The sequence below is a fragment of the Canis lupus genome, chromosome 2 (assembly GCF_048164855.1).
Source record: "Canis lupus baileyi chromosome 2, mCanLup2.hap1, whole genome shotgun sequence".
NCBI lineage: Eukaryota > Metazoa > Chordata > Mammalia > Carnivora > Canidae > Canis > Canis lupus.
In genome coordinates this window covers 58625238-58647598 of record NC_132839.1, presented here as the reverse complement: position 1 = coordinate 58647598, position 22361 = coordinate 58625238, and the positions used below count along the sequence as shown (strand labels likewise).

Here is a 22361-nt window from a genome sequence, read left to right as displayed (position 1 = left end):
ACTTCCACGACTTTGCAGGACCCAAGATAACACAGCTGGTCAAAGGTTCCAGCTGGGATTCAAATGCAGGCTATTTCCAGTTGTGCCCTTCACACACGGAGGCCAGTGAACAGATGAGGATGTTACTTTGCATAAATTCCATGGAATGCTATTCCTTTTAGGATCTCCATGATCTAGACGGGGCCTCTTATGATCAACAGATGAGTCACAGAAACCTTTTTTTAAAAAATTTATTTATTTTTTAAAAAGATTTTTTATTTATTCATGAGAGACATAGAGAGAGAGAGAGAGAGAGAGGCAGAGACACAGGCAGAGGGAGAAACAGGCTCCATGCAGGGAGCCCGACGTGGGACTCGATCCTGGGCTGAAGGCAGCGCTAAACCACTGAGCCACCGGGGCTGCCTCCCCCCCTTTTTAGATTTTTATTTTTAAGTTATCTCTATACCCAATGTGAGGCTTTGAACTCACAACCCGAAGGTCAAGAGTTGAATGTTCTTCCCACTGAGCCAGCCAGGTGCCCTGAGTCACATAAGCTCTCCACCAAGGCCAGGGTGGGTAGATGTCAGGCACCGCCCCCCCATCAGTCCTTCTATAGTGGGCAGTTGTGAGCTTCATGCTTCCACCAGCAGAGCCATCTGGTTGCATCCAGAGGGTTTTCTGTGGCTTATCCGTGTGTCACCGTGATACTCACAGATAAGACCACTCTGGACCAGCCTGGCACCCACACCTGCTGCTTCGCCACATGCTGCTTCGCCACAGAAGTTCCCATAAGACGAAATCTCTCATACCTTTGATTAAATATACAATTCTGCCATTCGAGAGTGCCACCATGTAGTGAAAAGTGTCCCTGAGTTCTGGAGATTGGGCTCACCAACTGAAAAATATAGGCAGGAGGCAGCCCATAGCATCACAGAGAAGCCAGGCCCGAGGAACGAGTGCCAGGAACAAATGAATGGAAGTGTGTCAGAGGAGGGAATTTATTACAATTTTTTTTTAATGTGGATTTAATTTGGAAAAGGAAGTCTCATCCTCTTTTAGTCTTTCTCAAAAAGTGGACCACTGCTTTCATAAGAAACACAGTGCTGTTCTTCTAAGAGATGTTCAAACAAAAAAGAAAGGCCCGGCATGGCCTTCTCGGCCATCTATTAATATTAATGCCACAAATCAGAGAGCACCAGGCAGAGGCCCTCGCTGTACAGAGAACAGGGAACTGCAATCAGCTCTGGAAAACCTGGACCCAAGCCTGGCCCTGCTCTTTAAAGGCTGTGTGTCTTTGGAAGGGTCCTTCTACCTCCCTGGGCTTTTATTTCCTTCTCTGGATGATAGAACCATAGCTTGCAGGGTTATCTGTAAGAAGTAGATGGTATGATTGGAAGGAAAGCTCGCCTGGCTAGGATGGGAGACGAGTGGCTCCCGCAGCCTTGTGAGCTCAGGTGGCCCCTGTTCACACGTGCTCTGCGTCATGACTCTATTTTGCCAGACTTTTCCTCTCAAGAGGAGGAGCTATTGATGATTAGGGCAGGTGACTGACTTTTGTTGTTGTTATGCCCAAGACGTTTGAGAATAATGGTGTCACCTCAAGAGGACTTTTCCATGAATGAGTGACTCAGTACATGTGTGGGTGGGTGGAGATCTCAAACCTTGGTATGCGCAGTGCCAGGTGGTGTAGAGCGCCGGGAGAGAATGGACTCAGATCCCTCAGCCCCCATCACAAAGCTGGCCCGTCCCTCACGGAATTCAAAGCTCTGCCCTGGGCCCAGCACTCTGCCATCCTCCAACATGGTGTCACCTCTCTCCATTTGTTGTCTCACGTCACAGATTGGACCCAACCCTTGCGACCCCTGCTTCACCTCGTGCTTCTCAAGGTCCAGTGAGCATTAGGATCACCTAGAGGGCTTTGTTAAAATGCACATTTCTGGGCCTCACCCTGAGAGTTTCTAATACAGAAGGTCTGGGCAAGAGCTAAAGGATTTGAAATTCTTTTTTTTTTTTTTTAAGATTTATTTAAAGATTTTTAAAATTTGAGAGAGAGAGCGAGAGTGAGAGAAAGAGAGAGAGAGAATGAGCAAGGAGGAGGGGCAGAGGGACAGGGAGAAGCAGATGCCCCAATGAACAGGGAGCCCGATGTGGGGTTCCATCCTGGGACCCTGAGATTATGACCTGAGCCAATGGCAGATGCCTAACTGACAGAGCCACCTGGATCCCCGTATTTATTTATTTTAGAAAAAGAGTAAGCATGAATGCGAGGGGGCATGTGAGAGAGGCAGAGAGAGAGGGAGAGAGAGTTCCAACCTGACTCCATGCTTAGCATGGAGCCCAATGTGGGGGTTGATCCCATGACCCTGAGATCATGAGCCGAAATCAAAAGTTGGATGCTTAACTGATTGAGCCACCTACGTGCCCAGAAGGATGTGAAATGCTAGCAAGTTCCCAGGTGACACTGATGCTTCTGTTTTACAGGGAACCCTCACCTGGGAGCTATGGCTGCAGATGGTGTTTCCTCCAAAATGCAAAATATCAAGGGGCAGGAGGAGAGAGGCTGTTTAGCTGATGTCCTGAGTCGGACCTTCCAGGCCATTGGGATTTCAAGCCACTGGAGCCTAGGGGCTTGGCAGCCAGAAGTGTGCCGCTAAAGGTTTAGCAATGGGTGAATGAGGGTTTGGGGGAGATGCCCAGATCTGGGCCATTTACAAATACCTACGCTGTAAACACATTCTAGCCAAGTTCATGCTACCACTATATTACCTTGGGCAGTCTTCAATTTCCCCAAATGCAAAAGGACAATAATAAAATCCATCCTCTGGAATCGAGAGTGTAAGCAATAATTCACATCAAGTCTCAGGAGCAGAACGGATACCCAATAAATGGTCACGCTTGTTTTCAGAATGTCCCTCCAGAACTCCCCAGTAAGCATTTTAATTCCTCCCAGTGAATAATCTGCTAAGCTTCAGTCATAGTGGGTATATGTTTTCAAAGTTAGGCAGTGTTTTAGAACCTATTTTAAATTGTGCTGGGAAAGTTACATTTTCAGCTGCATTTGGCCTTAAAAAAAGCATAGGGTGCTTGTGCTGTGCCCCATTCAAGATAAATGGTAATACAGTCTTTTCTTATTCACAGGTATGGTCTCTCCTTCTGCAGCAGTGATATTAAGGATTTTTAAAGGATCAATAATCACTCATTGAAGATGACTATGCTGTTGCCGTTTGCCTGGCAGGCAGTGCTGGAGAATTCTCCAGGAACCTAGAATAATGGGAAAGCAGAACCCATCCCATCTTTCAGGGCTGTTTTCTAGAACAGCATTATCTTCCAAGGAGGGCCTGTGCCCTCCCAAGACAGTCTGGGCAGAATCAGCCCCATCCTTGCAAACCGCCAAGTGTGGAGATCCCCAAATTGGCATGTACGGATGGAAAAAGAAGTGGACTCTTCATTTGGGCCATAGCAAGGAATCGGCAGGACACTTCTCCGTGGGCTGCGGTCCACAGGCACGTAAACACTGAATCAGCAGCAGAGCAGGAGGGACGCCACAAAATATGAGCCTGTGCAAGGCAAGGAGAAAGAAGCCTTGCTGTGGTGCCACGGCACTTCCACAGCTCAAATCTGATTTCATGACAAAGGCATAGGTTTCATACCAGACAGTCAAAACTTCTGCCAAGTGTATACTTGCAATGAAAACTTTTGCCTGCAAGTAAGCGGGAGCAAGATGTGAGGAACAGAGGCAGAAGGAAGATTATTACATCTCCTTACTGCCTACAGCCCATTGACACGTCCATGAAACAGGCAAAGTGACTTTCCTCCAGGGCCTCAGCTGCCTCGATGTTGATACTCTGCTAAGGGCAACAGGCAATCTTAGTCTGACCCCCAGGACCCTGTGAATCTACTTTAACTTATATACTTTCCTTTAGACAATTCCTTTATCTCTAAATCCCCCCAAGATACATGTTGGTGATCATCCAACAAGCATACGACCCATTGATACACATCTGAAGGGTCTCATGATTGAGTTTTTTTTTAAGATTTTATTTATTTATTCATGAGAGACACAGAGAGAGAGGCAGAGACACAGGCAGAGGGAGAAGCAGGCTCCATGCAGAGAGCCTGATGTGGGACTTGATCCAGGGACTCCAGGATCATCCTGTGAGCTGAAGGCAGGCACTCAACCGCTGAGCCACCCAGGTGTCCCTCATGATTGAGTTTTTACTAAACAATAATAAACAACCTTTCCCAACAATAGCTAGCCCCCTCAAGATCCTGGAAATCTTGCTTCCAAAATTCCTTAGAGACTCATGCTTTCCCTTGCCCCCTTCCAACTTGAGGGTATGTAATGGGCTACCCCTCATGACCCCATGGCAGCTCTCTCTGCCCTAGGTCCTATTCCTGAGCTTTAATAAAACCACCTTTTTGCACTAAAGACATTTCAGGAATTATTTCTTGGCCGTTGGCTCCAAACCCTGACATCTTTCATACATCAGGTTGAGTCCTGAAGTGCAGGTGGCTCAGACGGCTTGCAGAGTGTCCCTGGTGAGCACAGGCGCCCCAAGCCACTCACCATCAGGTACCCGAACGGCTCCCTCCCACCTCTCTCCCTTGTCTGGCTCCCATCCACCTTCCCACATATGGGCAGGAGACAGCTGCCCACAGCAGTTAAGCGTCTTTCCTAAATTCAAACAATGGCAACAACTAGTGGAGCTTCTAGAGCAGCCACCGTGCACTCAGACGGCAGGGGGCATCCTCAGGGAGAGGGAGTCGTCGGGTACCCACCAGGCTGGGACCAAAACGGGGGTGCAGCCTTCACCCCGAAGAAGCTCGCCACCCAGTGAAGACAGACCATCGCACCGGCAGCAGTGAGAGTGTCAGAATGTGGCCAGTATGGAGAAAGCAGGGTGCACAGATCACGGAGGTTGGCCTGGGAGATGGAGTGATGCCCATCAGGAAGGGACAGGAGACAGGGAAATACAGTAGGAATTGAAGGAACGCTTCAACCAGCCGGTGAACAGAAGGAAGCTTGAATCCAAAGGGTGGAGGGAAGGCTCAGGGGTGATCAAACAGCGACCATGGAGCCCCGAAACAAGATGGGACGGGGGACACCCAGGGATGAACGGAGACAAACAGCTCAGAGAAATTCTGGGAACCAACGCATCCTGAAGTTCTGCCTCTGCGATGGGCATGATCCTGCCTGCAGGGCTCCCCAGGGCACGCTCCCTGGGGACCATCTTCCCCGAGCCCAGGCATTTCAACCCCGTTCACTCATCCTGTTCTTGTTCTGGCTGTTCCGTCTTTGCCCACTTTATGCCCTTTGGATCCAGAGCCCCTGAAATCCACAGGGCTGCCCATTTTCATTTGCAAAACCTCTCACGGCAGCATTACAGCTTTGGCGATGTGTCGAAAGCAAAAGAGCATCTACGTTTAGCACAGAAGGTCAAAAAGAAGCCTCTGAGTAGGAAAATATGTGTGCGTAAACCTGTGACTGCTTTAAATGTGAAGATAAATTTAAGCACTCTTTGGTGTCAACAGCTCCAACCTCATAAATTAGAAACAACTACAGTAAGTGAATCCGACACCATCTAAGCCAGCCTTTTTTTTTTTTTTTTTTTTTTGGTCTAATTATAAAGCATGGGGCTGAAATCATTTGCATTGATTTATCCAATTTCCTATTGTCAAGTGCTCTGTCTATCCTTGATGTGATTATGTTAATGTGCTAATTAAGTTTGATGTCCTTTGTTGTACATTCTGCTTTGAGCAAAATAAGAAAGTAGTACTGGAAGTATGTTTTCCACGAATGTGTTCTGGGATGAAGAGGGCAAATGCCTCATGAGAGCAGGGAATGTTATTCCGTGGGTTGAGAGGCTTAGATACAATTTAATTTGAGCAACTGAACATATTTGCGAGGCATGAGGAGCAGATAAAGGCGCACCTGCGTTGGGCAGTGTGCTGGGCCGTCACCCAGGGGCCAGCCACGGCGGCCGTGCCTGCTTGTGGCTCCCGTGTTTGGGGGGGTCACGCTGTGGGAGGAAGAGCTTGTGTCCTCTGCTCATGTTTCTTCCAACCCCTCACTTAACTTGAAGTTATATCCTTTTCTATTTCTCCCTGGACTCACACACACAATTTCATCATCTTGCATATTAATCTTGCTTCTGCGTTCATTCGGAAACTCCAGAAGGGCTGAGGCCCAGACTTGGTCTGAGATAATTGGCATTTCTTCAAGGAGACAGGAAGAGTCCATTATTTAGATTTGCAAACGGCCCCGGGAGCAGAAAGGGCCTGGGAGTGCTGGTTCCCCAGTCCCCAGATCATGGTGATGGGGCTGAGGGCATTGAGCTGCCTCCCCGTGTCCTGCGCCAGCACTCTGCACTGGGGCGCTCCCACGGCAGACGGGCTTGCTACCATCACATCAAAAATGGAGCTTTGAAAAGCATGATGCACACTGGCTAAGAGCCGGCGTGTGGAGCCAGACAGGCCTGAGTGAAGATCTTGGCTCCATCTCTTACTTGCTTTGAAGGCCCTTTAAGTGCCCTGAACCTTCAGTTCCTCGTCCAGGCAATGGGAATGAAACTGTATTTCATAGACACCATCGATTGTGAAGTACATCACTGACTTACACACCAAAACACAGCACTGATATACTTTCTGAATCTGTAAATTCTGATTTCAGATATCATTCTTTTAAAAAAATTCCGGTATAGTTAATACACAGTGTTGTATTAGTTTCAGGTGTCCAGTATAGTGACTCAACATTTCCATACATCCCCTGGTGCCCATCACAACAGGTGCCTCTTTCATCCCCATCACCTGTTTCCCCCATCCCCCACCCACCTGCCTTCTGGTGACCAGCAGTGTGTTCTCTAGAGTAAGAGTCTGTTTCTTGGTTTGTCCCTTTTTCTATTTATTCGTTTGCTTTGTTTCTTAAATTCCACATATGAATGAAATCATATAGTGTTTGACTTTCTCTGATTGACTTATTTCACTTAGCGTAATACACTCTAGCTCCATTCATGTCATTGCAAATGGTAAGATGTCAATCTTTTTTATGGCTGAGTAATATTCCATTGCATATACACCACATGTTCTTTATCCATTCGTCAGTCCATGGACACTTGGGCTGCTTCCATAATATGGCTATTATAGACAATGCTGCTATAAACATAGAGGGGGAGGGGATGCCTGGGTGGCTCAGCAGTTATGTGTCTGCCTTTCTCTCAGGGAGTGATCCCGGAGTCCAGGGACTGAGTTCCACATCCGGCTTCCTACAGGGAGCCTGCTTCTCCCTCTGCCTATGTCTCTGCCTCTTTCTGTGTCTGTCATGAGTAAATAAATAAAATCTTTAAAAAAAATAAACATAGAGGGAGAGGTTGTATGTGTTATGTGGGCACTCATGGGGCATAGAGGGACTTTCTGCACTTGTGATTAATTTTTCTGTGGCCTTTAAACTGTTCTAAAAAATAAAGTCAACTAAAGAGAAAGGCAGAAACATTTTTAGGTTAAAGGAGGCCACAGAGACATGATGATATGTAATTCTGGACTGGGCCCTGGGAACCAGAATTCCTTTCTTCTCTAAAGAACATTTTGGGATAACTGGGAAAAATGAACAATATTTGTAGCTTAAGAAATTTTATTGCATATTGATCATTTCTTTTTTTGATAATTTCTTTACTGTAATAACAATAATGTGGTTATGTAAGAGTGAGTCCTTGTTCTTAGGAAATGCACATTGAAAGGGCTGTCATGTCTCCGATTATTTTCAAACGTTCAGAAAAAGATAATATGAAGAGATATGGAAAGAAAGCAATAAAGCGTTGCAAAATGTTAACAATTGGGGTGAAATGTATATGATCATTCTTGCTACTATTTTTACAACTTTACTGTAAATTGCTGGTTTCCAATTTTTACTGTGAGTCTGAAATTACTTTGAAATAAAAGAGTACAAAAAATTGGGGAAATAAACCACTTCAAATGAACTAAAAAGGACATAAGGAGTATTAAACTCATTCTGAAGCAGTTGTACAGCCTAGCTCCCCTGTCACTGGGTCATTGTATCTGCAGCTCGTCCGCTGTGACCTGAAGGTCTCTCACCCTGTAGCCGATGGTACAAACACAAAGTCCAATCCCAAACCTCAGGAAACACATATTGGCACTTTAGAGAAGTTAGGTCACATCTCTTCTGATGTCACTAGAGCATCCAGCACAGTTGGGGTCCCATCTGCACAACTGAGACCACCAGCAGGACAAAGGACAATACAGTCATCATGTGGCCAGCTCCCAGGGGTCAGCCCACAGCTCCAGCTCCTGGAGTGAGCCACCTGGCCCGGGGTGTGGAGAGCCATCAGACCTTCCTACACTTGCTTACTCACTCTTTCCACAGCTTACAGCCTCCTAAATCTTATTTCAAAGTACTTCAAGAAGTTAGTCAGGGAACTTATATTTTAAGTTTGTATGTTAAGTTAGATAGCATCTATCAGTAGGACTGGGTCTTTTTTTGTGTTAAATAATACTTGGAGATTGAGTGAGTAAAAACTTTGGAGTCAGACCTGTCTGGGTTCATATATTTAGCTCTATAGCACATTAGGTTTGTGACCTTGGGCAAGTCACTCAACCTCTCTCAATATCAGTCACCAGATTTACAAAATGAGAATGAGAATAAGTGAATTAAAGAATTACAAAAGGTGGGACGCCTGGGTGGCTCAGTTGGTTTAGCAGCTGATTTTTTATTTCAGATCAGGTCCTGACCTCAGGGTTGTGGGATTAAACTCCAAGGTGGGCTCTGTGCTCAGCACAGAATCTGCTTGTCTTTCACCCTCTGCTCCTCCCCCCAGCTCATGCTCTCTGTCACAAATAAATAAATAAAATTACAAAGGGATAAATAAAATATATACAAAAATAGCTGAATCTTTTAGGTACTTTATATAGATACAGTATAGGTAAAGATACAAGCCTACATATTCACATAAATACAAATATGATATAGTTGTTATTCAGATTGTACTGATTAAAATTGGAAACCAGCAAGACCAAGATGCCCTCCAGGGCAGCCAGGAGATTCTCAACATCAGCTTGGGCATGACCATCATCCATGGTCCAGAACATTTGTTTTTGTTTTGAACTCAAGCGCACTTATCAGATTTTGAGGGACAGACTGGACTGACCAAATGCCAATTTATGTTTAATAGGGAACAAAAATAGAAAGTACCCCAGGGTGCTCCTGTGGGCTGAGTAGCTCATTGCCTTCTTACAGCAAACCTGGCACCCTACGGAGGGCTTCCAAGTAAGATGTGGGGTGTGTGATTGTGGGGGGGTGCACGGGCCAGATGTGGAGTGATGGAGATGAGACAGGTGGCCTTGTGGCTGGTATCACTGAGTCACGACAGTCAAGTACATCCCTCTCCTCCTTCTCCTTCTTCTCTTCTTGCTCCTTTTCCTCCTCCTTCTTCTTCAAATATATATTTCTCTTCAGTAGGTCTCACATTCTCTATTCCTGTTCTTTTTGCTTGTGAAAAGAAGGAGTTTTTGAGTCAACACGTGCCTTAGACAATTTTATATTTCGTGTTGGCTTCCTACCTCTGAGTTTAGCCCTGAGCTCAGTCTCAACCCAGGATCTGGACTTGAATTTTCTGCTGCTCAGAAACAACCATGCCAATCCAGCAAAGGGCTCTTCTCCATGTCCACTGAGAGAGTAACAAGGGAATCTCCCAATGAGGAATATGCCTGTCCCCAGAAAAAAGAGGAAGTGAGGGTTTCAGGACACCTTATATCAATAGTGTCTGGGATGTGTCATTACCAGGCAGGATGCTCACATCCTGGGGCTCGCTCGCTGTCTGACCAAGTCCTCGTGAGGTTGAGGTGGTAAAACAAAGTGCCAGGGGTCTGTACAGGGCAAAGGCAGATGGTTCTCACAGCAAATATTGGGATGATTATTACTTTTAATATTATTACTTTTCCCTTCAAGGATAATAAAGCCAAAGATGATTTTGTAGACAAATATTCTTTTTAAATCACAATTTTAGAAGCTTGAGAGATGAAATAAAGTCCACGTGAAGATCTGCACTTTCTCCTATGCATGTTCTTGCTCATTTCCTCTCAACAATGCAGTTGTTATAGTTTTACCAGACAGTGGCAGGGGAATGAGGAGACCCAGCCCCACCCTGGCAACCACCCCACCATCCTCCATGAATTTTCTTCTGTAATAGGGAATTTGCTTTAAAATCCTATGCAAGATGGAGAAACTCACACGTAGGGAAACATCCTGTTACTAGTCTCACTGCTGTCTTGCTGAGGCTGCAAAGAGAGGAACCTACAGACTTGTAGGTCAGGAAGGGAATTCAGGTGTCACCTTCAGTCCTCGAGGGGAGCTGGTGACCTAAATCAGGGGCATAAGGAGGGATTTCTCCTCTTTCTGGGTGCTGGAAGAAATCATGGCTCTGGACTTTAGGAAGTAGAGGAGGCTGGAGCACTTGGGTGAGGGGTGTGTGCGTGGAGGCAGGCAGGCCAGTGGCACCAACATAACCCCGTTCTTTGGTTTGGCTTGGAGCTTAGTTGATAGCAAGTGGGTTTTCAGTGCAAGTGGCAGATGAGTTAGCAGCACATAGAATGGCCAGTCCTGGGGTAGTCAGCACCTGGGCCAGAGGCTGGAGATATTTCTGGGTTCCAGCCCTCCTCGCAGGGGTTAAGGTAAAACAGGAACTGCCCCTGGTAGTAGAGGAGGCAGAGACCTACCCCCATGGCAGCCTTGCTGTTGGCAACAGTGCCTAGCAGAGCAGAAGTACAACAGGGGCCCCAGAAGAGACAGGTGCCAACCAGGAGACAGTCCTGGAGCAGATGCTATGAGGAGGTGGCCAATTGGAGTGGTGAGGCCCCAAGATAGACCTGTGGGAAATTCAGATTTCTTAAGAACCCCCAGAAGATGCCGGGCTGGGGGGAGGGGGGGGGGCTTGTGAAGGCTAGACCTCCTGCTAATGGGGAAAGTGGGTGTTCATGTCGTCCTTTGGGACACAACAATAGAGCAACAGTGATTGACCTGCCTTCCCCGCAGCCAATACCTCCCCACCTCGCCCAGGATGCTAACACGGTCCAGAGCAGGTGCATCTCTAACCTTCAGTCTCCTGATGGATACAGCAAGCAGGGGCAATGGGAAAGTTTCTAAGGCTTACCTCTAATCTGTGTACGAGATGTTTTTTTAAAGTTCAATTCTAAAACTGTGTTTATTTTATTTTTTTTTTAAAGATTGTTACATCTTTTTTTTTTTTAATTTTTATTTATTTATGATAGTCACAGAGAGAGAAAGAGAGAGAGGCAGAGACACAGGCAGAGGGAGAAGCAGGCTCCATGCACCGGAAGCCCGATGTGGGATTCGATCCCGGGTCTCCAGGATCGCGCCCTGGGCCAAAGACAGGCGCCAAACCGCTGCGCCACCCAAGGATCCCTAAAACTGTGTTTAAAATAGGCAGATCTTCAGAAGACCAAAATCTAAAGAGAAGAAGAAGAAGAAGAAGAAGAAGAAGAAGAAGAAGAAGAAGAAGAAGAAGAAGAAGAAAGAAGACCAAAATCTAACCCTTCAATGAGTTAGACCCCGTGTGCTCAAAATAAATGCTCGTAAACAGAAACGTGCTTATTTCCTTCTATCACTGTGACCTACAGGGAGGGAGTCACTGTCACTTGTCCTCTATTTGTGGTAATACGCATGCTAATGAGTGAGCAGTCGCAGACCAGTTGGCTGGATAATGAACTTGGTCCGGGCGTGTTGTAGCAGAGTAACCAGTGTGGACGCCAACGGAATGTTGAATATTACTTGGAGAGAGAGAGATTAATCATTAACCAACCCCATTAATTCACTTGGCATTTTTAAGCAATAATGACCTCTTTATAAATAACATAAGCTCAAACGCGCCTCTTTAGAATTACCCGCTAAAACAGTCAGAGAATCTTATTATGCTGGGGGAAAAAATTGTCATTTGTGAGGGTGGTTTCCAAAATGGATTAATACCAACAGGAAAGTGGCTACCTATTAAAATCGGAATAAATTCACACATGTGGCATTTCATCACTAAGGAGGCCGAATCAAACACGCCCGAGCCTGTGGAATCATGGTGTTAAAGCGACTGGAAAGTTTGAAAGAGCTGATCGTGGGGCGGCGGGTTACAATTGTTGCTGGGAATGGAGCTGCTGAGCTCCTTCTCATGTACTTGGGAAGCACGAGGACTCACTGAGTAGAGCACCAAGCTCGGAGTATCCTTGTCATACTCATTTTCCTCTTGTTCTCCAAGAGTAACCAATGTAGCTTTGAATATAATATGATCAGAATTATAGCAGGAAAAAAATAATAAAAGCCCAGCCAAGAGGAGTTGTAAGAGAAGTCCTGGGAATGTGTTAGCTGCCACAGAGGGAAACACGCTCAGCAGCATTCACTGTACATCCTGCTGCGGAGGACAGAACAGGAGGCGTGCTGGGTTATATGAGCACTGTCATCTGATAAGACAGTCAACCACTCACTCCATCATACTAGAATATCTCCTGTAGCTCAGGATACGAGCTAGGTGCCAGGGGAGAAACAAAGATATGAAGGCAGAAGCTCACAGCTAAATGAAAGAAGCATAGAGAGGATGGGAATCCCAGCACAGTGGGGTATGTGCCAGAAGAGGGGAGAGCTGGGACACGGAGCCCCTTCACCGAGAAAGCCACATAATCTCCACTGGAGGAGAGGGGAAAGGAGGTATCACGGTGTGCAATGGATGTCAGAAGCAACAAGGAGCTGGAGTCTATCAGAGCACGATTGTTGGTGGGGAGGGTAGGGACCAATAGGTGGATACATGGAGGTCCTTTCCAAAGACTCTACCCTTGGACTAATTCATAGATGTTTCTTTTTTCTTTATTATTATTTTTTTATTTGAAAAATTTATTTTTAGAGATGTCACCTTTGGAATTTAAAATAAGCAGGAAAAAAATAAAGCAGTGTATTAAAGAAATGTTTAATACAGGCAGTTTCTTAAAACTTAGTGGAATTTTTTTAATTAAAAAAACATTTTAATAATTTCAAAAATAATTTTGCCAGGAGTGGGCAAGGATAGAGGGAGCTGAATTATTTCAGTGTCTGATTAGCGCTCTCTGTCTAGTCCAGTCAGGTAAGTAAAGGTTTGTAAGGGAAATCACCTTTTAAGAAATCAAGGTGATGAAAATAACATTAGCCTGGGACCATACTATCTAAGAAAAAGAATAAGAACCAAGATATATACCCAAACTATACTCATGAGATCCTATCTCTAGTAATAGAAATACCTAGTATGTGCAATATAAAAAGAATTCTTTCCATTTAACACCTAACATGAGACAGGCACTGGGCTAAGTGCTTTACAAAGATGATTTCTAATTCTAAAAACCATTCTTAGGTAGATGGTTAAAGCTGTTTTTGGAAGCAGAAGAAAAAAATTAGCTTATCAAAGTTTAATGATGCCTCCAAAGTCATACAGCTGATAAGTGTCAGAACTGGGGTTTGAATCCAAGGTTTTCTTGTATACCGCACAGCATCTACTATATAGAAAATTAGCAGAAAAAAAATCAATATTATTTTATCTAAATTTCATTTGTAAAATCTCACATGTGACCTACCATTCTAATACGGCGATATCTAACTTTCATGGTATTAAAAAATAAATTTTTTTTTATTTATTTATGATAGTCACACAGAGAGAGAGAGAGAGAGGCAGAGACACAGGCAGAGAGAGAAGCAGGCTCCATGCACCGGGAGCCCGACGTGGGATTCGATCCCGGGTCTCCAGGATCGCGCCCTGGGCCAAAGGCAGGCGCCAAACCGCTGCGCCACCCAGGGATCCCTCATGGTATTAAAAAATAATGAAGAAAATCTATTGTGTCTTATCATGAGTTTGGAAAATAGTGTTATCACAGATAACAATAAGCTAGCTATTCTTGTCCTCAGTTCGAATGACTTAGAACCTGTTACTCAAAACAAGAAGCCCTCCGATTCAAACATAAAACACAGTATTCTTTTTAGTCACAAACACAAAGATCTGAAACACCATTTTTGAGCCATTTCCGCATAAGAATCCAATCTGCATTTGTCTGTAATAGTGAGAATATTAAACTAAGAAGTCCCTGAAGAAGTCACAGTGTTGACAAAATTCAACATGATGATGGAGCCTACACAGACACAGGAAACAAAGCCAGGCCCTTCCACACAGCCATAAGTCCTCTCAATGATTTCGTTTTAAGTCAATGTCTCTTCATTGGCACATATTCCCCAATGTCTGCTTGATGAAATGCCACAGTTGCCATGGGGTCTACTTTACTGCAGTCTTGTGTAGACTTTGCTGCCACCCCAAAACCCAAAGGGACGTCTGCCATGGAGTACACCACCACTCCCTGGTACTGACAAGTATTTTCAGTGATTCGACTCAGTCCAGATTTCAACACATGGTTCCCATACAGGAAAGACTGCTCTGCTCCAGGCTTTATCCACATTTTATACTTGGCATAGGGTGCAAGGTAATCCAGCGCTGTGACATGTAATCGGAATCTGTGACTCTTAGGGAATTTTCCAGAGCAGGTCCCCAGCAACACCAGCTTGTCCCAAGATGTTGGCGGCCAACTTTAGGATCTTCTCACTCACGTAGTACACCTGGTTGTTGTGCAGCCTGAAACAGTAGGTGCTGTCCGGCCAGCGGCTAAAGATTCTCCCCGATGTATTTTGCTATCTTCTCAAACATTACGTGAGTCTCTTCTTCAAAGGCCTCATTTTCCTGCTGGGTTACGGCACTGGATCCTTCTTTTTTCTTTCTTATAAACGTTTCTGACTTCTTACAAAATCAGTCTCTGCATTTATCTCAGATCATTTTCCCCCACATTGTAGTGGCCATCTGTGGAAAGGGCCTTGTGTCCTTTTCTGGGGATAGCATCCCTGTTCTTTCAAGCCACAGGGTTCCACCAGGATGGTCATGGTCACCTGCCCCCTAGATGTGGTTGATCCAGGGGTGGGCATCTAAGCCACGGTGGCCCCAGCCTTCAACTTCATAACGGAGGAAGAGTTGGAAACCCTCTCTGTTTGTGGGAACCAGAGATTGTGCTGACTCTACATGTCAGGAGCTAGGTCATCCCCACGTGGAGGACGTGGGAGTGGTAAGGAGAGAGAGAAAATATGCACAATGAGTCCTGGTGATGATCAGATGCACGGTTCCAGTTTTCCTGAAGTGTAACAACCGGTTTCGTCTGGGTCATTCAACCTTTCTCTGGATTCTTCCATTGGCACCAGTTTGAGTTGGGGAGCTCTCATGTACAAAGCAGCAAGTCCTTACTGACAGACTCCACCGTTTTAACCTGAATGGAGTTCACTCATTTTCATTTATTCCTGTTTAATAATAAAATATTTGCAGCTGTGAATTTTTCTCTGGGGTTAGCTTTTGATGTACAGTCATCTTTACACTATTTTCCAAATTGTCACTTGCTATGGTTTTGAATTTCTCCTCCCCCTCCCCAAATTCACCCCATTGCATCCTTGGCTACTGAACCTAACTCTTGGATAATAATCATAATATCAACAAATACATTTTGCCAACCACATGTGAGATCATGTTCTATACTTTTTAAAAAATTTTTAAAAGATTTTATTTATTTATCTCTGACTCAGAGAGAGAGAGCGCACAAGCAGGGGAGCAGCAGCAAAGAGAGAAGGAAAAGCAGACTCCCCGGTGAGCAGGGAGCCGGCTGTAGGGCTCAATCCCAGGATCCCAGGATCATGACCTGAACCAAAGGCAGATGCTGAACCAACTGAACCACCCAGGCACCCCTGTTCTAAGCGTTTTACAAATGTTAGCTCACTGAGTTCTCACAAAACCCATATGGTGTAAGTACTGTTTTATCCCATTTCATAGACGAGGAAACTGAGGCACAGAGAGTCTAAGCCACAGGGCAGGTAAGTGGAGTGTTGGCACATGGGATGTCTGGCTTCCGAGGCCTTTCCCTGAGAGTACTGTAGAGTTTATTCTGCTCCGTGCAGTAGGAAAGATCACCAGGATGCGCCACAACTGAGAAAGCCCAAGAACCTCACAAAGATGGTGGCAAGCACGTGCTGCCCCAGCACCTGAAGAAGCCTGGGCTGTAAGACACTGGGCTCTTTTAGCCTGAGCACAGCTGCCCCAGGACGGACATCTCTGGGGAGGAAGATCATGCCTGTTGAATTATGGTCCAATATCGTCTCTAAACCCACCAGATCCCAGCTGTGTGCTTTCCCCCTGGGAGCAGGGAGGACATGTTCTAGGTCAAGTGGAACAGACCCCATGATGCTACAGTCTGGCTAAGAGAAACCAGAAGCCTCAAATTGGCACGTGTCACATCAATCATTAGTTGTTGTATATTCGATCTATCAAATGCTGGAAGAGCTTAGCTAAAGACTTCACTGCCCTGTGGATTTTTGTCCATTTCTTCTTGAATTTCTAGCATTCTTTTCACACCTTGCTACTTGGTTTTGATCCCTGAGAGTTCACAGATGGGGCATTTTCACCATAGATGTGTGTGTCTGTTATGTTCTGACTTTGGACCGTTCCTTTGTACTAGTGGCAGGGGCAGGAGCCTACTCATCCCAGACTCCTTTGAACCAACTAAACTCTACTCTTGAGCACTGATGTCTTCTGGAGACGGTGGTCTCTGTCAGATGGAATGCACAGTCATCCTGAGGTCCTGATCCTGCTGCCTCCCCTCCCAGGGTGGTGACTGGGTGGTGGTGGAGGGCCTGGTGGGGAGCAGGGGCCCTAGGATTCTCGCTCACCTCTGTTCCGAGGGGCTCGGGTGCTCCCCTGGCTGGTGAACTTGAAGGCATCTTTAGGAGGCCTGGGTGACGGCTGTGATCTGCGGCCCTGGTGTGGAGCTTTGTTTGTTGAACCCTGCTCCCTGAGGCCTGCTCATCCCCCTCACCCAGGAGCCAGGAGCCCAGACTCAGTTTTTTCAGGTCCCCTCACCTGTGGGAAGGTAAGGGTCCCCAGCAAAGCAGGTGGAGGAGGCCCCGCGGGGCAAGAGCAGCACATCTGCATCCCCCAATCCCTGCAGGACGATCCCGTGTGGTATCCCTCCCTGGGCTTCCAGGTGGGGGAAAGCCCTCTGCTGTTGGCTTTTCCATCAGCTTTGTCTGAGGGCCTGAAGATGGAAGTCAGAATACATGCGGCTGACATCCTGTTCCCTCCCCTTCTTCCTCTCCCTACTCTCCACAGGGCAGAATGAGGATGCTGCCCCTTCCCATCTCTTTCTCTCTCTCTCTCTCTCTCTCTACCTCCCTCTCTGCCCAGCCCTCCCCTCTCTCGGGTGGGGGTCCTGCCATACGTCCCTTCTTCTCTGCCGGGCTATCATAGCAGGCTTGTGAAACCTCTCAAGTCTGTAAAGCACACACATCACCACGTTTGAGTCCATTGTCATTAGCATTCAACCCAGAGGTTCTAAGTCACCTGCCATACAGGTGGGGAAACTGAGGCATGAGAGGCTTCACAAAGCTCCAGGGGCGTAGCAGGGTACATTTGGGACAGAGAACACCTGTGCCACACTCTCTGCTTCAAAGGCCACACTCTATCTCTGTAACCTGAGGGTCCCATTGGGCTCTGGGCTGAGTCCCTGCCTCTGAGAGTAAAGGGGAGACCTGCTGGTGGGCGGGGGGGGGGCTGCTTACACACAGGGCTTCTGGGTAGTCAGGGCCTGTGTAGGACTAAACAACAGCCCCACAGGCCTTCCTGCCCAGTAAAGAGCTAGAAGCTGAGAAGAACAGAGGGGTGAGGGAGGGAGAAAGGGGCTGGGCAGAGTGGGGCAGGGAAGAAACACCCCATCTGCAGATCTGCAGCTCATCTACCTGCCCCTCCACAGTCTTTTTCTGTCGAAGGCCCTGCTTTCATTCCCGGCCTCTTGCCATCTTGAAAGTGAGGAGAAGAGAAAAATCCGGGGTTGTCACACATCCTACAATGGGAGTCTTGTCTCTGGTGGCCGAACTCCCAGGGATGTGACAAGAGGGGCCAGGTGACTGGCCACTTCCCCCGGGGAGTCACCAGCTCTGTGGCTGCCGGCCCAGGCCGTTTCTGGGAGCAGGACTCTCCATTCTGTGGGCCCAGCGCCTCTGCCTCCGTTCCTTTAAAAAAAAAAAAAAAATGCAAATCTCAGCTTTCCATTCAGCAGCCTCCTTTGGAATTTAAAAGAGTTCTAGGTTGTTTAAAGGTTGAGCGGGATTCCTGAGCCTGTTAAGTGGTCACAGTCTACTAGCTCTCATAATTAGCACGAGACCACTGCATTGTGTAAACGCCACTCAGTATCCAGCAATGACTAACCGCTCCATTTCAGACTGTTTACTTAAGAGTGGGGGCTCTCCAGCACAATCGATGTTTCTGGGTATTTACCTATTTAATGAGAGAGGAGAGAGAGAAAGAGAGAGACAGAGAGAGAGAGAGAGAGAGAACCTATTTCTCTACCTTTCACAATACCTCCCCCGAATCATGAAATCTCAGCACTGTGGGTGATCCTATTCCAAGTCCTGCCAGGCTGCAGAGCTGTGTGACCTTGGGATCCTCTACCCCGGGGCCTGGGGCCTCCTTGGTTCCCTAATCTGCAAACTCTAGGGGCTGGACTCGGATGGGAGGGGCAAAAACCAACCACCTCAGAGGTTCAGGGACTCAGGAAGAAGGTGAAATTAAATTCACACATGTTCTTACCCACTGAAAACCACAGCACCACAGACTCAAAGCCGATGATGGAAGCATCCCAGCCTCTAGCACCTGGCCACGTGCTACCCGTCTTTTATGGCAACGGACACACACAGAATGATTAAAGATATCAGCAGAGTATCATTTAGAAAATGGGCAGGAGCGCTCAGTACAGCAAGAAAGTTAATCTTGTTGAGAAGAAATATGTAGGTCCATGTTAGATGTGTGTGTACGTGATGACACATTATGTTCAGCTCAGTTTTCTTTTCTTTTTTTGGGGGGGGGTGAACATTACAAATACATTTGCTTGCAGACAGTATCCAAGGGAGCCACATGTCAGGGCTGATAGAGAAACCCCAAGGAGAACGTGCTGACTTCCAAGGGGTGTGGAGAGTGGGGGGGAGCAGGGGTGCAGTGATACTGGCTGTCCCGTATGGAGATTGTCCAGTGGGGAGCAGGGCCAAAAAGGGAACATCTAGGATGGATTTTTACCTTGTTTGATGTGGTGTGAACAAGGTGAACCTCCTCTTGCACTTTCCTTAAGAAATCTTCAGTCAAGTATATATGTGTATCAAGTGCCTGTGGGTATTTGAGTGTGTTGCCTCTTGTATGCAGAAAAGAGGCTGGGTTCTCATTTGGCCGGATTTTGGGAGAGTTGGGGACATTCTGCTTGATACAAGGATGCTGGGGGTGCCCAGCTGACACAGGGGTTGCTCGGTCTCATCATCTCCCAGAGCCTGGCCTATCGCGGCGCCGAGTGCCCAAAGGTGTGAGTCTTCACTTGAAAGGTCTTCTCCGTCCACCTCTCCACATCCTGCTCATTTCTTCAAAGCCTGCTTTTCATTTTCCCTGATCACTCCAGGGTCTCTCTGCCAGCTTTCATTCAGCAGCAACCCCTCCCCACCGGGCAGCTGTGTGCGTCCTGAGTGCAAATACCTTCTGGGACACCCTCCTCCCCACCCCCAGGCCAGAAGCCCCGGGGGAGGACAGAGCCCTGGTGGCTGTGCAGCCCGCACCTGGCTGGCACACAGCACGCATTCAGTGTCTGCCCCGTCGATAACCAAGTGGATATCATTAAGCGCCTATTAATCAGATCAATAGTGCAAATACTCCCCAAAGACAATGCCTATTTGGAAATACATCCTGAGCTCTGTTTTCCTACCCCCCCCCCGCCCCCATGAACCCCCAATGCTTGTTTGAAAGGATTTCAGACAGGCTGGTGTTTTTGCAAATAGCGTCTACCTTTAGACAAGAGGGGCCGTGTCACCCGTCCTGGCTGTCACCCGGGGTATGTAGTGATTCCTGCACCGGAGCTTTGCACCTACCGCACCGCCTCGGTGGGTTTTCTTGCTAAGAGCTATGGGCTTTCTGGGGTCCGAGGCCCCTCCGGGCTCCGCGCGGCCTGCCCTCGGGGGGTGCGGCAAACAGTCGGGGCCCGCTCGGCGCGCGGCTCGGCTGCGTCCTGGGGCTCCCGCGGCCCCCTCGGGGATGCCCGAGCCGGTCCCCGCGCCCGGGGGAGCGCAGAGCTGGGGCTCACCCGGCCGCCCCGGAGCCAGGCGGCGCGGCCCCCGCAGGCCAAGTGGGCCGCACCCGGCGCCTTTGTCCGCGCGCCTCCAGGGCCGCTCCCTCCGCATCCCGATGGGCCGCCCCCCCGCCCCCCCCGGGGTCCCGCGGCCCGCAAGTCTCGCGGTGCTGCCGCCGGCGGGGAGCAGCGGCCCGCGCCCCCCGCCCCGCCCCCCGCCCCCCGCCGCGCGACAAAGGCCGCCCGGGAGGAGGAGGAGGAGGAGGAGGAGGGGGCGGGGCGGCGGGAGCGGAGGCAGCGCCCGCCCGCGCCGGCCTTTGTGTGGCGGCGGCGGCGGCGGCGGCGGCGCCTGGGCCCGCCCGCCCGCCCTCCGGGGCCCGGCTCCGCGCCGCCCTCCGCCCCGCCCGGCCTCCTCCCGGCCTCCTCCCGGCCCCCGGCCCCCGGCCCCCGGCTCCCGGCAAGATGGCAGCCCCGGCGGCCGTCAACCCTCCGGGTGAGTACCCGCCGCGCCCCGCCCCGCCCCGCAGCCCCGCGCCCGCGCCCCCCCGCCCCTCCTCCTCCCCTCCCCCTCCCCCCCCCCCCCCCCCCGGGCGGCGGCAGAAGTTTGCAGCGGGGCGGCGGGGATGCAACAGGGTGGCCCGGGCGGGAGCTCGGCTTCCCCCGCCGCGGGGCCCGACCCCCGGGACGCCAGCTCCGCCCGGCCCGGCGCTGCCCCCTCGGCGACCCCCCGGCCCCGCGCGCGTCGCGAAGACGGGGGCGCGGCCCGGCCACGGCGCTCGAGCTTTGGGAGCAGCGGGACCCGCCAGCCTCGGGCCGGCCCGGGGAGCGCCAGGACGGAGGGCGGGGCGCCGGCGAAGGGGAAAGAGAGTCCCCGGACCCCGGACCTCGGGGCGGGGGAGCGGGGGAGCGGGGGAGCCGGGAGCCGGGAGCCGGGAGCCGGGAGCCCTTCCATGCACAGCGGCCCGGGGCGGCCCTCCGAGAGCGGGCACTGCCCAGGGTCTCAGGGACGCGGGGCTGACTCTCCCTGGGCAGGCTTCAGGGGGTGCCCGACGGGGCACGGGGCCGTGGGGGGGAGCCGGGGCCTCACAGACTCGGCTGGATTTGAAGGACATCTAAGGAGTCCGGGTCTGGACTCCCTCCCCCCTGCGTGGAGGAGCCCGCGGTGGTATTGAACAGGAGGTCACATGATCACTGTTCCTCTGAAAGGTTGACTTGACAGCCTGGTCTAGATGGCACTGGAAGGAGCCAGCCCCGAGGCAGGGAGGCTGAAACGAGGCACGTGGTGGGGGAGGGTGGGAAGACTTCTTGGCCTTGGCTTGCAACCGAGGAAGGAGCCTCCGGGCAGGTGGGGCCTGGGCTTGGCACTGCTCAGACGTGGACACCCAGAGGTGGAGGGTCCGAGTAGTTCCAAGGAAGGAGTTTCCTTCAGAGAAACAAGGAACCTTGGAAGAGCATGGCATGAGTGTGTGGTCCAGGCCGCTGAAGGGGAATGTGGCGCACCTGAACACACCGGCTCCGGTTTGCCTGCCCCCTCGCATCTGCAGTTCCAGCCCGCTCCACTCCTCACAGGTCAACAGCAGATTGATGGGCGTAAATGCTTTAACGTTAAAAAAAAAAAAAAAAGGCAAAGGCAATCAAACGAGGATATTTTAGTCCAATATAGGTTTATGTTCGAAACAGGAATAAAATCGGAGAGAATCTTCACATAATATATACACATCCATATACCCTCATGTCACCGTTCAAAATGGTTTTTGTCCCTTACACTGTTCCACCAGCTGTCTGAGACAAATATGGGGCAGCTTCCTGTGCCTTCAAAGGTGGGAGACTCACAGGATGCAGGTGAGGGGTTGTTTTACTCTCTGGAAACACCTGGCTTGCCTGGCAGACCAGGTGTCTTCTGGTCTTATCTGCATTGGCAGACATGCCAGACATCCCGAGCACAGAGAGGTCTTCTCAAATGAAAAGTCTTTCCTCTTCTCCAGTCCCCTGTGATGACACTCAGATCTGTGGGCCATGTGGTTCTTGTCCAGTATGAACATCTACCTTCTCCTTTGGGAGAAAAGATACAGTTTGAAGGGATACAGCAAAGCCCAAGAGAAGACTTCAGATTTTTTTTCTTTTAAGATTTTATTTATTTATTTGTTCACAAGAGACACACAGAGAGAGGCAGA

At 49.1% G+C, this 22361-nt stretch overlaps 1 protein-coding gene and 1 pseudogene across 3 annotated transcripts in view; one reads left to right on the top strand and one right to left on the bottom strand.

Annotated features, from left to right (window-relative positions):
* Nucleotides 1-12934: 12934 nt before the first annotated feature.
* LOC140609488 (60S ribosome subunit biogenesis protein NIP7 homolog pseudogene) lies at nucleotides 12935-20299 on the bottom strand (annotated as a pseudogene).
* A 181-nt stretch (nucleotides 20300-20480) lies between these two features.
* ARNT2 (aryl hydrocarbon receptor nuclear translocator 2) overlaps nucleotides 20481-22361 on the top strand; it is a 155435-nt gene continuing 153554 nt past the window's right edge. The window contains exon 1 of one of the 3 annotated variants that reach the window (XM_072801925.1): nucleotides 20481-20680. In XM_072801925.1, the coding sequence (XP_072658026.1) occupies nucleotides 20650-20680 (31 nt within the window). In that variant the 5' untranslated portion in view covers nucleotides 20481-20649. The remainder of the gene's footprint in view (nucleotides 20681-22361) is intronic. The other 2 variants (XM_072801926.1, XM_072801923.1) reach the window with 2 other exon arrangements.